This window comes from Passer domesticus, chromosome W (assembly GCF_036417665.1).
Source record: "Passer domesticus isolate bPasDom1 chromosome W, bPasDom1.hap1, whole genome shotgun sequence".
In the NCBI taxonomy this organism is placed as follows: domain Eukaryota; kingdom Metazoa; phylum Chordata; class Aves; order Passeriformes; family Passeridae; genus Passer; species Passer domesticus.
Genome location: NC_087511.1, coordinates 503,660 through 519,158, shown reverse-complemented (window position 1 = coordinate 519,158; position 15,499 = coordinate 503,660). Strand labels below are relative to the sequence as shown.

General features: G+C 45.9%; 1 protein-coding gene across 1 annotated transcript in view; it reads right to left on the bottom strand.

Moving 5' to 3' along the window:
• Nucleotides 1–15,499, bottom strand: part of LOC135289143 (protein FAM219A-like) — a 217,963-nt gene that overhangs the window by 85,596 nt on the left and 116,868 nt on the right. Inside the window, exon 4 of the mRNA XM_064402539.1 lies at nt 9,231–9,271. Within this exon, the coding sequence (XP_064258609.1) occupies nt 9,231–9,271 (41 nt within the window). The remainder of the gene's footprint in view (nt 1–9,230; nt 9,272–15,499) is intronic.

Below are 15,499 nucleotides of genomic sequence, written 5' to 3'. Positions count from 1 at the left end.
AAAAAACCAACTGGAACTGACTGTGGCTGCGGCAGTTGGTGGAGCAAAAACTCCCCTGTCGCCCAGCACTGCTTTGCTTATGCCTTGTTTGCTGTAATCAATAAATTCTTGTTTGATTATACTAATAAGGTGTGTCCCAATTTATCATAGGTGGGGGCTGTGGCTAAGGCATAAGTGACCGGCAAACGGGCCACTGTTCTCCCTGGCGTGTGGAGGGGGGTGTGGCTAAACTGTGTGAGAGACATGCAGACAGCCTCACAAGGCAACTGGCACCGGAGGCACCAGAGCCAGAGCCCATCCAGGAGGCCCGGCGATACTGCAACCCCGAAGCCAACCCCAAGGTGAAAGGGGGGGGGGGGGGGGCACACAGGGACCCGTGATTCTCTCGAGATAGAGATTCACTTTGGGTGTGAGTAGCTGAAAGAAAAGCGGTATTTAAGCTGTTAGTGAGAGTGAGAAACAGAGGCAGGGGATGAATAGATAAGATCTTGAAAATGGAACAGAAAACCAGTAAATTTGGTACAGGAAAAAGGGGGAATAAAAGCATACTAGCAGAGATACCCCAAGATAGCCCTTTGGGAGTTATGTTAGCTAACAGAAATACAACTCCTTGCAAAAGGAGAAAATACAGGATATGCAGTAGTAATGGGAAGAAACCTGCAAACATGCAAACTGTTGAAAAAGGAAAATTACCATCAACTGGTCAGCTCAAACCTGTGAATTATATGCTGTAAAAGAGCACTGGAATATTTCACGCACAAGAAAGGAAATATACATATATACTGATCCAAGGTATGCCTTTGGAGTAGTACATACCTTTGGAAAAATTTGGGAAGAAAAAAGAGTACTTAATTCAAGAGGAAAAGGATTAGTACATAAGGGGCTCATTTTAGAAGTTATAGAGGCATCAAAATTACCTGAAGAGGTAGCTATACTACTCATTAAAGAACACTAAAAAGTTAAGATCACTGAAATAAGAGAAAATAATTTGGCAGATCAGGAATCTAAAGATGCAGCAGAAAATGGAGCTGAAAAAGTTATGTTAATATTAACTCCAAATGAGAAAAAATGGAAATTCCAAAGTTTAGGGAGGCAGAGAAAAAAAAAATTAAACAAGATAGGTGGTGAACAAGATGAATCAGGGAAATAGAAACTTCCTGATAGAAGACAATTAGTTAATAAAATACTTACTAGGGAATATTAGAAGACGTGCATCAGAAAACCCACTGGGGTACTCAAGCTTTGAGTGATCATTTTTTTAGAAATTATGGGTGCATTGGGATCTTTAGAGTAGCAAAGCAAGTAACTGAAAGATGTATAATCTGCAAAAGGATAAATAAAAAGGTGATGAGAAAAACTATATGAGGAGGTCATGTGTTAGCTCTTCAACCATTTCAAAGTATTCAAGCAGAAGTTTGGATTTGTTAAGCTCTGGATTTATTTGTAAACAAAACAAAACAATAAAAAAGTTTGGGCTGGGGAAGGAAATAGGGGAGGATTAAATATTGACCCATAAGGGTTACAATTGAGAGAGAAGATTGTCCCATACGTGTATGTCAGTATCCCATATCTTTAGAAGGATGGGAAAATTTGAAGCTAATAATAAAAAAACTTTCTATGTCTTCTCATAATACCCCTATTCTCCCTGTAAAGTAGCCAATTAAATACTATTTTTTTGAGAAACAACAAGTTGAAGTTAGAGAAGCTACTATGTAACTTTTGAATTTTCTAGAGGAAAAAGGATTAAAGGTATCAACGGGAAAACTGTAATTTGTAGAACCAGATGTAAAATATCTTAGACAATAAATAAAGGTAGCTAGCAACAAAACCATGAGAGAATTGCAGGAATTTTATCGCCTTCCTCTTCAAAGAGGGAGATCAGAAAACTACTTAGACTATGGAGATATTGTAGATTATGGATTGAGGGGTATACAGAAGCAGTAAAATTTTTAATGAAAAATGGACCAAGTAAGGTAATGTTAAGTTAGAAGAGTTGAAGTTAAAAAAACTAGCCTAAGTATCAGCTTTAAGCTTATCATTGCTAAGAAAACCCTTTTCATCTGTACATAAATGTAGAAAATGGAGTAGCTCATAAAATTTTAATTCAGGAGTGCAAAGGAGTAAAGAAAATAGTAGCTTATTTATCAAAGATGTTAGATCCAGTAAGCCACAGCTGGCCATTATGTATTTAAGCTCTAACAGCTACTGCAATCCTAGTAAAAGAAAGTTGTAACCTTACTTTTGGAAGTAAACTAGTTGTGTGTACACCTTGTACAGTCTGAAGTGTGTTGAATCAAAAGAAAATAGAAAAAGATAAGGAAAGAAAAAGAAATCAAGAAGAGAAGAAAGAGAGAAATTGAAGAAGGGAAGGGGTGGTTAGCAGACTCTGGGATGTTGGAAAGTGGAATGGTGATGTTTTGATGCTAGAAGAGAGCAGAAGTGTGAATGAGGTTTCTGCATAAAGGGCAGGGAAGTGTCTTAACATATAGTTGTTAAGAGATTGCTCAATGCTGAACTGAGGTCTGGAAAAAGTTTAGCAGAACAGGCCCTCCTTCAAGGGAAAAGAGGATGTTGGCTAAGGAAAGAAAAAGAATGTCGGGAGCACCTGGAGACACCAAGTTTGGGGTTGCCAAGGTTGGGAGGTGTTTGACTGCTCCTGTACGAGCAGCGGGGTCTCAGGGGCTGTGGAAGGGACCGATTCACAGAGGGGACCCCGCAACGGTGCTGGGAGCAGATTACACAAGTTTGCTGGCCAGGAGCATGCTGGCTCAGTGGCGGAACTGCTGGGGTGGCTTGCGGACTATCGGAGTCCCGAGTCCAGGATGACAGCATCGGCCCCGGCAAATGGGGTCGAGAGAGAGCCCAAGGCATGCCCCCAAGGTCCCCAGGCTCCTGGCTATCTGTAAGTTCTCCCCTGCTCCCGCAGGCTAGGGCCCTAGGGCCCTGCAGTGAAGTGGCAGCAGCAGGAGAAGGGCAAAGAACAGCTTCAGCAACAATGCTGTAAAAAAAAAAAAAAAAAAAAAAAAAAAAAAAAAAAAGAGGGGGAGGAGGCCAGCACTAAAAGAGATAAAACCAGGGCAGAGATTGCTGACTCTCCAAACCTCACAAAGTAGTTTATTTTTTTAAGTAAGGGCGTGGTCTTTTTGAGTTATTTGGTTTTTGGTTTTGTTCGCTGGTAAAAAGAGGAGGCTTTTATTCTGAGGAATAGAATGTGTCTGTAAGGTTAAAACAGTTAAATGGTGCAAAAAAAAAAAAAGTAAAAAGGCAATAGATGTGATACATCTAGGGTTAAAATCGGTCTGGACTTTCTTATTTAACTAACTCTAGTTCACAGAAAGAAGAATTTGCCCGTGCAACTATTAGCACAGCTGGATACAGGAAGAAGAGGCAGCTGTGGAGAAAGCTTTTAGCTAAACTCAGAAAGTTTTGAAGAAAGCTAATGGTAAAAGTTAATGCAGTATTGCTTTTCTTTTATTACTATGCTGTTAAGAAGTCCTTTCCAGGTAGTACTGAAACAGCAATCCGAACCACAGAAAGAGGGTGAATTCATGCCAGCAGAATCAAAAGACTTGTGAAGGAACCTGAAGAATGGACTATCACATTTAAACTGGGTGATACCGAATTGCCTTTCAAATGGAAATTGAGTGGTAATGATCTGGGAAAACCCACACTATCCAAGAAATGTACAAAGAATAACACTTAATTAAGAAATAAGGCGAAATTTACATCACTGGTTTCAAGCACTGCCTAAATAAAATATCTCCTTGGGGAGGAATACTTCAGACAGAAGGATCAGGACTGTTTTGGTCAAAGAATTCTTATATTGTGACCTTAGCCTGTGAATTGTATAGGGAAGAAGGGAAATTACCATTTCCATCAGTACCATACTGTAAACTTTATTTAATTCATCCTGATACTGGACATGATAGCTGGTTATAAGTAAATGTTTGAATTGTGGGAATAATTAGTATTGTAGTTCACAAAATTTATGCTCTTGTTGCAAGAAGTGTTAAAGTAAGAACTTTGTTTTGTGGATCGGAGTTAGTGCCTGTTGAATGAGAAGTACCTGAAGAACGGTAGGAAACCACAGTTAAGGGGTGTCAAAAACTATTTGCCTGGCAAATTAGCTAAGAGAAAGTGACAAGGAAATACAAGGCAAGACCAGATTGGCCTCTGTATTTCACCACCAAGAAGATCAAATACACCTGCTGTGGCTTGCAACCCCATAGGCATGGGAGATGGGAGTATAAGCCACACTGGGCCCCTGTTATTCCTGGTTCTGTCACTCAGTTGTTGATATAAATAAAAAATGCGAATTAGCCAATTTTAATAAAAATATGAAAAATAAAATTTATTTCGCGACCAAAAAAACAGTCTCGACAGCCACCACCGAAACGGCCAGTGTATCACCCCCGAGAAGTGATACGGGTGAACGTGAGGAAAGGACCAACTGGTACCTAGACCTCCCCATCCACACCTACTGCTTGCAAGGTAGCAGTTTTTATACAGTTTATTTGGCCTGCGGCAGAAAGTCTTTGTTTCCTTCTGAGTTGTTCATATTCAAGGTGGTTTCTTTCTCTGGACAAAGCCTCGTCTGGGGGTAGAATGGTCCATTTCCCTGGTTCCCGGAATCTGGCATTCAGATTCCATGTGTTGATGGTTCTGATCCCCACAGATAGGCATCCTGTCTGGGCCATCAGCACCTGGTGTCTTTGGGCGTAGGTGCTGATGAATGCTCGTCCCTGGTGCAGCTGGAGTTCCTTTTGGATGCAAATACTGAGATGTCCATCTGCTGCGGCTTTGTGATCTCGTCATCCTGTTGGATTTCTCAACCTAAAGGGAACGAAGGGATTCCCCCCCCCCCTTTTTCTCTCCCCAGTTCACATATATATTTTTATACACTATTTATCTCCACGAATTACTACTTATATTCCTAACAATTCCCTCCCCTTCTTTATAAACTAATTAATTAGTGGAGCTTTCTAAGAATAAAACTACGTGCTTTATTATTAGTTAGACCCTCTTGACTCCCAGTACACTTTTAATTGATCTTTGTCTTACTTTAGTCATCCAGTGGTATTCTCTGGTATTCCTTGATATCTGACCTATTACTTTCAATCTGCTCTTCAAATTGTGTTAATACCTTTGCTGCCCTTTTACATGAGGAGTCCTCCTCCAGTTTCATGATTTTTGAAACCGGGTTGCCTTTTTTTGCCAGTTCGGGATCCATGGGCATAGCCACAATCTGCATCCCCTGTACAACTGAGTGTATTAGCCGGATGAAGCAGGGAATTAAACAGGGCAGGAAGATAACTCCAGCTACTGAACACAGAATGAAAAATATTAGTTTCTTCCACCAAGCCCCGTCAAACAGATTGTCCCACCAGGAAGTGTTCAATATTGAATTCCACTTCTGGATGGGAACATGTGCAACCCTCTTTATTTCAGCAGCGAGACCCCGGATTGTTTCCCCATAATCGTCAATTTCAATGCAGCATTCTGACTCATTGAACTTTCCACATACACCCCCTTCTTCGGCTAATAGGTAATCCAGTGCTATCCTGTTTTGGTAGACAAATGCTCTCATTTGGGAGTGCTGCCGAGATAGTAACTCCAGGGCATCCGAGGTGTGGTTAGACACAATCTCCACCACTGCTTGGAGTCTGATCAGTCTGTTTAAAAGGTAAATTGGGGTGCGGTAACCCCAGCTACCATCCTGGGCCCAGGTAGCGGGTCCGTAATACTCAATTATACGTTCGGCAGGCCATTCTTCCTCCCCCCACTTTTGACTACCTTCGAAGATAGGGAATTTCTTTCTTACTTCTCTCTTTTGACGACCCAGGGTTTCATATAGGGGAGCTCCCAGCGAGCTGCTTTCTGATCGTGGCAAGGTAAAGAAAGCAGGTCTGATTATTCCTAGGGTGCAAGATCCTTTCCATTTTTCAGACAACTCGCTATATGCCTTTTTTCCACAAATCCAGTAGATCCCGTTTGGGGCTTTCCAAGTTTTCACCTCACCTGGTTTGTCCCAAAATTCCCTTATAACACCTAGGGATTGGAAAGGATTGGCCCCAGGCTTCTTGTTCCAACACAACTTCAACCTTTCACTCCATTCGCACTGGCTGTGTTTTTCTAGGCTCCAGTAACCTGAGGGAGGTTCGGGTTGCCACTTTAGACCTTTATTTTCGGTATCTATAGTTAAAGTGGCAAGACACGGTGTGTAGCCGACAGTCTCTGTGTATTTTTTTCCTTCCCTGCTTATGCAAATTGTTCCAATTACTCGTTTTTCCAGTACCCACCCCTCAGGCCGTTGCAATATTTTAGAAATTTTGGTATGATTCCATCTTAGTAACTGCTCTGGGGTCAATCCTTCTCCTTTCCAAGGCCATTTCTCGGCCAATTTTAATCCCCCACATATGCAACAGTTTGATAGACCCAATTCTGTGGCAATCTCTTGCATGAGATCAATGAATAGATTTTTATCTGATGCAGGCAGACCGAACTCACTATATTGTTTTTCCAGTTGGTCGTACTGCTCACTCAAAGTCCTCAGCCTCTCTTGCTCAATCCGACGTTTTCTCATCTCAGATTCCTGCCTCTTTAGTTCTTGGGCGACCTGTTGAATTTTACTTTCTGGGTCCACCCCCTCTTTATTCCGGGAAAAGCAAAAGGTTTTATCATATTGGAGGCAGGTTCGGTCATCATTCATCTCAAGCATACCAATGACCACTGGATCCCTTCCCAAGGGGATCTTATTTTCATACTTTTGGTTCTTACTGGCCCAATATGTTTTTCCCCCCATTCTACACATTCCTAGTTGTTTGTCCTCATAACACAACTGATTCACCTGGTAATATCCCACAAAGATCGATTCCATTTTCCCCCCAGTCCATACAGTACGATTGCATTTGTCACACACCGAGATTTTAACAGGTTCTATACCCCGCTTGTGCCTTAGATGGGCTAACTTACCCACCCTGGACGCTCCTCCTTGCGAGATGCAGATTTCCTCCCCCCTTTTTATACAAGCCCCGTATTGAATGCCTTTGAGCCAGCAGTACCTGCTTACTGTGTCTCCTGCGCAGTTGTCAGAGGTGTGGCTAGGTGAAGCCTCCGCTTCGGCCCGACCGTCCTCAGTGCAAGCCTTACAAGTCTGGTTAGGATTCCATTGAACCAAGTGGTTTTGTCTGTCAGCGTAGGTACTAGTCCTGAGGCACATGACTAGACTCAGGCTTATCAGGATTGCTCCGGCTAACATTCCTCTGCCCCCACTCGGGCCCACTGGGTTGCCACCAGCGGCGGGGAAGATCATCTTCTTGGCAGCAGGCATTAGGCTCGCGGAGATCATTCCTAGCTCAAGCTGTGTACCTTCGCTTATATGTTTCCCTCCGGCTGCGTCTTACTGGCCGAGCACTGCAGGGTACTTTACACTCTCTCCGGCATTTCAACGACTAGAATTTGGGCTCGATATCGGAGCTTTCCCCCTTAGCCAGTTTTGGGAGATTTCAAATCACAATATGGAATCTGTCTCGATTACTCGTAGTTCTGTGAAGAGCGTCAAGAATAGGTTAGCTGCCCGCATTTCGTTATTATAGCAATCTTCACACAAACCGTTGGGCCTTCCCCCCTCGGTCACAGTGAGTCACCCACAGTATTTTACAATAGGAACACTTAAAAGTTACAAAAGGGCGAGAAGGGCAATTTAAGCTTTTAACACCCTCTCCTGTCGATCTTTGTCATTGGCGGGGTCTTCTTAAGGTGAGTTTCAGGTCTCCGGGAGGACAGACGACCTCCCACTCCGGTGTGTCCTTTTGAGGTTTTACTCGTTTAACCCTGGATGCGTGGGTCCATCCCTTCTCCGCGGTCCGTACTGCTGTATCTGTGGTCAAAAGAACAAGAAAGGGTCCTTCCCAATGGGGGGATAATGGGGTGTCCTTCCAGGTCCTAATCAAGACCTGATCGCTGGGACGGACAGGATGAATAGAGAAACCTACAGGGGTCCTTTGCATTATGATCCCCTGCTTCCTTAGTTCTTGCAAGTTTTTGTTAATCGCTATCAGATATGGTCTTATTTGTCCATCCTCAATCTTGGGGTGTCCTACTGGCATCCCATGTTCATAGGGCATCCCATAAAGCATTTCAATGGGTGATATCCCCGTATTTGCATTCGGCCGAGTCCTGATGTTAAGCAGGGCTACGGGAAGACACTTAATCCAGGACATTTTGGTTTCCAATATTAATTTTGTCAAATGTGCTTTAAGGGTCTGATTCATTCGTTCAACCTGTCCTGAACTTTGTGGATGCCAAGGGGTATGATATTCCCAGCGGATCCCCAATGCTTCTGCTATTTGTTTTATCACCCTTGAGGTAAAATGGGTACCTTGATCTGAGTCGATGAATTTCACCAACCCATATATTGGTATAATCTCTTCCAATAGTATCCTAGATACCACCTGGGCGGTCGCTCGGGAGCTTGGAAATGCCTCCACCCAATGAGTTAATTTGTTTACTATTACTAAGAGGCACCGGTATCTTCCGACGTTTGGTAGGTCGGTGAAGTCGACCTGGACCCTTTCAAAGGGTCGGTATGCCACCGGACGGCTTCCCATTGCAATCTGTTTCATTTGTGCTTTATTTATTCGTTGGCATATCAAGCACCCTTGTACCTCCTGCTTTGCTAATTCATATATGCCTTTGCACACAAAGAATTTCAGGAACTGATCGGCTAAAGCCCGAGTTCCCCAATGGGTCCGTGCATGTAGTCTCCCTAAAATTTTCCGAGTGTAGTCCTTAGAAACTAATTCCCTGCCGTCTGGCAGTCTCCATTTACCTTCCTCGAACACCCCACCCAACCTCTTAAATTCATCAATTTCTTTTTCTGAAGGGCGGAGAGGGAATTCCTGAGTTTCCCTTTCACAAACTGCGGGAGCACTTACTTGTAACAATGCTGCGTGCTTTGCCTCTTGGTCTGCTAGATTGTTACCCCGAGTTTTAAATTGAGTCCTGGTTTGATGCCCTTTTACATGTACTACCGCAATTGCCTCTGGTTCCCTGATAGCTGCCAGAATTTGTTTTATTAGCTCTTCATGGATGAGCCCCTTTCCCTTGGTGCTAATTAACCCCCTTTCTTCCCAAATTTTTCCGAAAGTGTGCACCACGCCGTAGGCGTATTTAGAATCAGTGTAAATTGTTCCCTTCTTACCTTTTAAGTTCAGGAGTGCCCTTAATACCGCATATAGTTCACAAGCCTGGGCTGACCATCCCGCGTGTCCTGGCTTGTAAAATAAGCATGTATTCTATTTTTGCCATCTGTTGGGGGTTAGGCAGTTTTTCTTATCTCTTTCAAGAACAATGACACTGCCAGGAAGATAATCTCCTGCTAATGGGCTATTGAATTACTCACTGTGGCTGGTAAGATTAGTTACATCATCCCATTGGGAGATGCTCCACCCAGAGGGAGGAGCCAAGCATCCCTGCCACCATAAAACAAGCATTTCTGAGACCACAGACAGCCTTCTTCGCTGGATTTCCCAGAGGAATCAGGAACCAAGGCCCAGCTGCTCCTTCGCCGCATTTTCAGAAAGGATCTACACCCTTCTGCAGATCGCCGCTCCAGGAGGAGCAGCCACCATCTGGCTGGACTACTATCAACACCCTGACTTCTCAGGGTGTCAGGTTTTTCTCACTCTGCCAGTGGTTTTTTGCTTGTGCTAAATTACATTGTTATTTAGGTTTTTTCTTCAGAGTAAAAAACTGTTATTCCCATTCCCATATCTTTGCCTGAGAGCCCTTTTAATTCTGAAATTGTGATAATTTGGAAGGAGGGGGTTTACCTTTTCAATTTCACAGGAGGCTTTTGCCTTCCTTCACAGACTCCTGTCTTTTCAAACCAAGACAGATTTTGGTGCCCAATGTGGGGCACGAGGGCACTGAGAAAAAAAAAGGGATTAACAGTTCTTAGGTAGTTTAATTTTTAAGTACCACCATGTGGTCTAGTTTTCCCTGGTTTGGGTGGCATGTGGTCGCAAGTGTATACTTCCCATTTACAGGCCCTTATCTAAATATGGGTCCTATAACTAAGGCCACTGTGTCTGTTATCAAGTTTGTCCTCTGGGTGAAGGATTCATGGATCTTTAATTTCCTCTGGATGGCAGGTACATGGATTCAGAGCTATCACACACTAACTGCATGTTTTTGGAGTTACTTTAATAATGGTACCTACTGTGAGGAAATGACACGGGGGGAAACTTTCTCCCAACCTTTTAACCATCTTTTTGGGTCTGCCCCACCAGTTTTCGAAGGGTTAAGATCCACTCTAAGTGCTAATGATATCATACAATGGGTGGTGTTGCTGATATGCCTGTTATGTTTAGCACTCAGAGATAAGAGAAGATTAACCTGGATAACTACCCTGACACCTACACCAGAGACTAGGGATGCTGCTGCAGAGCCTGACACTACCCCAGAGACTGGAGATGCTGCTGCTCCAGAGCCTGACCCTGCCCCACAGCCTGCCTCAGAAACGAACCACCCAGATTGGGTGAGGGTGCTGGTTAAGGAGATGCAGGAGATGCAAGAGATGCTGAAGGAGTGCATTTCACCAGCTGGTGAGAAACCCACCCTTTGCCTTGAAGAGGGACAGTCTAATAGTACAGCTGTGGAACCCACAAATGTTACAACTGTCCAGGTTCCAGCTGAACCACAAAGGCAGTCACAGCCAGCAGCAGTTGCCCCGGTAGAAACAAGGAGGTCTAAGATGAAAGCAGAGCACCTAGATAGAGATAGGAATGGAGGAACCTCACAACCCACAGGGGAGCCAGAAGTTGCGATCATCACCGAGTCCCTGATGTACGAAAGTCTCCGTAATCTGCACAAAGACATTGTGTGACGAGGGTGTGAGGCTTATACTACCTGGCTACTCCGGGTCTGGGACCTTATGGGTACAGGCGTGCAGCTGGACGGTGGTGAGGCAAGGAACTTGGGACCCTTAACCCAGGACTCAGGTATGAATCAGATTTTTGTAAGGGAGCCAGGATCCCTTTCTCTCTGGGAGCGGCTTTTAATGAGTGTCAGAGAGAGGTTTGTCCACAGGGAGAGAATGCAGGAGCACCACCATAGGATGCGTTGGAAGACCCTGGAGGAAGGGATCCAACAGTTAAGGGAAGTGGCAGTATTAGAGGTACTCTTTGGGAGGGATGGACAACATAATAATGACCCCGACAAGGTCAGGTGCACAGGGCAAATGCTGTGGAGTCTGGCAAATCTGGGGCCATCTCAGTATACCACTTTCATTGCAACAATTGATGCTGACACTAACCGAGAGACAGAGGGCTCTGTTGCCAAAAAACTTAGGAATTATGAGAGTATGATTAATGGCCCAATGCAGGCTCATATCTCAGCTGTGATTAAGGAGTTCAAAGAAGAGATGAGGGAGGAAATGAGGAAGGTTAATGCAGCACCCATACGAGTCACAGGCCCCAAAGTCAGAACCCAACATTCCCCAGCTAGAGAGAGAGGGTACACCCCAAGGGCTAATCTGTGGTTCTTCCTGCGTGACCACGGGGAAGACATGGGGAGGTGGGATGGGAAACCCACTTCTGTCCTGGCAGCACGGGTCCGTCAACTCAAGGAGGGAAACTCTAACCGGGGGAGTTCCACCAAGGTGAAGGTAGCCTCAACCTCCCATGACCAAGCTTTAGGGTACAATCTGTCAGATCCCCTTGAAGGGACCTCTAGTATGTATACCCAGGAGAGGAATAATAACCAGTGTTAGAGGGGCCCTGCCTCTAGCCAGGGAGAGGCACGGGAAATCCGGATCTTCTGGACTGTGTGGATCCGATGGCCTGGCACATCAGAGCCACAAAAATATGATGCCCTAGTTGATACTGGTGCGCAGTGTACCCTGATACCATCGGGACATGTGGGGGCAGAGCCTGTTTCTATTGCTGGTGTGACAGGGGGATCACAGCAATTGACCCTGGTGGAAGCCGAGGTGAGCCTGACTGGGAAGGAGTGGCAGAAACATCCTATAGTGACTGGCCCAGAGGCCCCGTGTATTCTGGGCATAGACTTCCTCCGGAATGGCTATTACAAAGACCCAAAGGGACTCAGGTGGGCTTTTGGCATAGGTGCTGTAGAGGCAAGGGACATTAAGCAATTGAACACCTTGCCTGGACTGTCAGAAAACCCATCTGCAGTAGGACTCCTGAGGGTGGAAGAGCAACTCGTGCCAATTGCAACCTCGACAATGCACCGCCGGCAGTATCGGATGGATCGAGATGCCGTGATCCCCATCCACAGAATGATTCGTGAGCTGGAGAGCCAAGGGGTGGTCAGCAAAACCCACTCACCCTTCAATAGCCCCATCTGGCCTGTGCGCAAATCTGACGGAGAATGGAGATTGACTGTGGACTATCGTGCCTTGAATGAAGTGACTCCACCGCTGAGCGCCGCTGTACCGGATATGCTGGAACTCCAGTACGAGCTGGAGTCCAAGGCAGCGAAGTGGTATGCCACTATTGATATTGCTAATGCGTTTTTCTCCATTCCTCTGGCAGCAGAATGCAGGCCTCAGTTTGCTTTCACCTGGAGGGGCGTGCAGTACACCTGGAACCGACTGCCCCAGGGGTGGAAACACAGTCCCACTATCTGCCATGGACTGATCCAGACTGCACTAGAAAAGGGTGAGGCTCCAGAACACCTGCAGTACATTGATGACATCATTGTGTGGGGGAAGACAGCGGCAGAAGTGTTTGAGAAAGGTAAGAGGATCATCCAGATACTGCTAGAATCTGGCTTCGCCATCAAGAAGAGCAAAGTCAAGGGACCTGCCCGAGAAATCCAGTTCCTGGGAGTGAAATGGCAAGACGGACGGAGCCAGATTCCCACTGAGGTCATCAACAAGATCACCGCTATGTCCCCACCAACCAGCAAGAAGGAAACACAAGCTTTCCTAGGTGCCATAGGTTTTTTAGAGGATGCACATTCCCGAGTATAGCCAGATTGTGAGCCCTCTTTACCTGGTTACCCGCAAAAAGAACGATTTCCACTGGGGCCCTGAGCAGCAACAAGCCTTCACCCAGATCAAGCAGGAGATCGCTCATGCTGTAGCCCTTGGCCCAGTCAGAACGGGACCAGAAGTCAAAAATGTGCTCTACTCTGCAGCCGGGAACAATGGTTTGTCCTGGAGCCTTTGGCAGAAGGTGCCTGGTGAGACTCGAGGTCGACCATTGGGATTCTGGAGCCGAAGTTTCAAAGGGTCCAAAGCCAACTACACCCCCAACAGAGAAGGAAATCTTGGCTGCCTATGAAGGATTTCAAGCCGCCTCGGAGGTGATTGGCACAGAAGCATAACTCCTCCTGGCACCCCGACTACCAGTGCTGGGGTGGATGTTCAAAGGAAAGGTTCTTACTACCCACCACGCCACCGACGCCACATGGAGCAAATGGATTGCCCTCATCACCCAGCGCGCCCGTATTGGAAACCTGAATTGCCCTGGGATTTTAGAGATAATTACGAACTGGCCAGAAGGTGAAAACTTTAGTCTCACTGACGATGAGGAGCAGGTACAAGCGACAAGAGCTGAAGAAGCTCCACCCTATAACCAACCACCAGCAGAGGAAACACGTTACGCTCTTTTCACTGACGGTTCTTGTCGCATCGTAGGGATGAACCGGAAGTGGAAAGCAGACGTATGGAGCCCCACACGACAGGTTGCACAAGCTACCGAAGGAGAAGGTGGATCGAGCCAACTTGCTGAACTCAAGGCCGTTCAGCTGGCCCTGGACATTGCTGAAAGGGAGAGGTGGCCAAAGCTCTACCTTTATACTGATTCATGGATGGTAGCCAATGCTCTATGGGGCTGGCTGGGAAGGTGGAGAAAAGCCAACTGGCAATGTAAAGGAAAACCAATCTGGGCTGCTGATATATGGAAAGACATTGCCTCTCGGGTGGAGAAACTAACGGTGAAAGTCCGTCATGTAGATGCCCATGTCCCCAAAAGTCGGGCTAACGAGGAACACCGAAACAATGAGCAGGTAGATCAGGCAGCGAGAATAGAAGTGTCAAAGATAGACTTAGATTGGCACCATAAGGGGGAGTTGTTCCTGGCTCGATGGGCTCACGATGCCTCGGGTCATCAGGGCAGAGATGCCACCTACAAGTGGGCACGAGACCGAGGGGTGGATCTAACCATGGACAGTATTTCTCAGGTTATCCACGACTGTGAGACATGTGCTGCCATCAAACAGGCCAAGCGGGTAAAGCCCCTGTGGTATGGGGGGCGGTGGTCCAAGTACAACTATGGGGAGGCCTGGCAGATTGACTACATCACACTGCCCCAGACACGCCAAGGCAAGCGCTACGTGCTGACCATGGTGGAAGCCACCACTGGATGGCTAGAGACCTACCCTGTACCTCATGCCACTGCCCGGAACACCATCTTAGGCCTGGAAAAGCAAGTCCTATGGAGACATGGCACACCTGAAAGGATTGAATCTGACAATGGCACCCATTTCAAGAACGGCCTTATCAACACCTGGGCCAGAGAACATGTTATCGAATGGATATATCATATCCCCTATCATGCTCCAGCTGCTGGCAAAGTTGAACGGTGCAACGGACTCCTTAAGACTACCCTGAAGGCACTTGGTGGGGGAACATTTAGAAACTGGGAAAATAACCTGGCAAAAGCAACCTGGATGGTCAACACCCGAGGGTCCATCAATCAAGCTGGCCCTGCCCAGTCTGAACCCTTGCACACAGTAGATGGAGATAAAGTCCCTGTGGTACATATGAAGGGTATTTTAGGGAAAACTGTCTGGATTAATCCCACCTCAGGCAGAGACAAACCCATCCGTGGGATTGTTTTTGCTCAAGGACCTGGTTACACTTGGTGGGTAATGCAGAAAGATGGGGAAACCCGTTGTGTACCACAGGGAAACCTGGTCTTAAGTGAGAACTGAGTATAAGATTTCATTGTGACACAAATGGAAATAGAATAAGGGGTGGAGAATGTCCTGGCTTGTAAAATAAGCATGTATTCTATTTTTGCCATCTGTTGGGGGTTAGGCAGTTTTTCTTATCTCTTTCAAGAACAATGACACTGCCAGGAAGATAATCTCCTGCTAATGGGCTATTGAATTACTCACTGTGGCTGGTAAGATTAGTTACATCATCCCATTGGGAGATGCTCCACCCAGAGGGAGGAGCCAAGCATCCCTGCCACCATAAAACAAGCACTTCTGAGACCACAGACAGCCTTCTTCGCTGGATTTCCCAGAGGAATCAGGAACCAAGGCCCAGCTGCTCCTTCGCCGCATTTTCAGAAAGGATCTACACCCTTCTGCAGATCGCCGCTCCAGGAGGAGCAGCCACCATCTGGCTGGACTACTATCAACACCCTGACTTCTCAGGGTGTCAGGTTTTTCTCACTCTGCCAGTGGTTTTTTGCTTGTGCTAAATTACATTGTTATTTAGGTTTTTTTCTTCAGAGTAAAA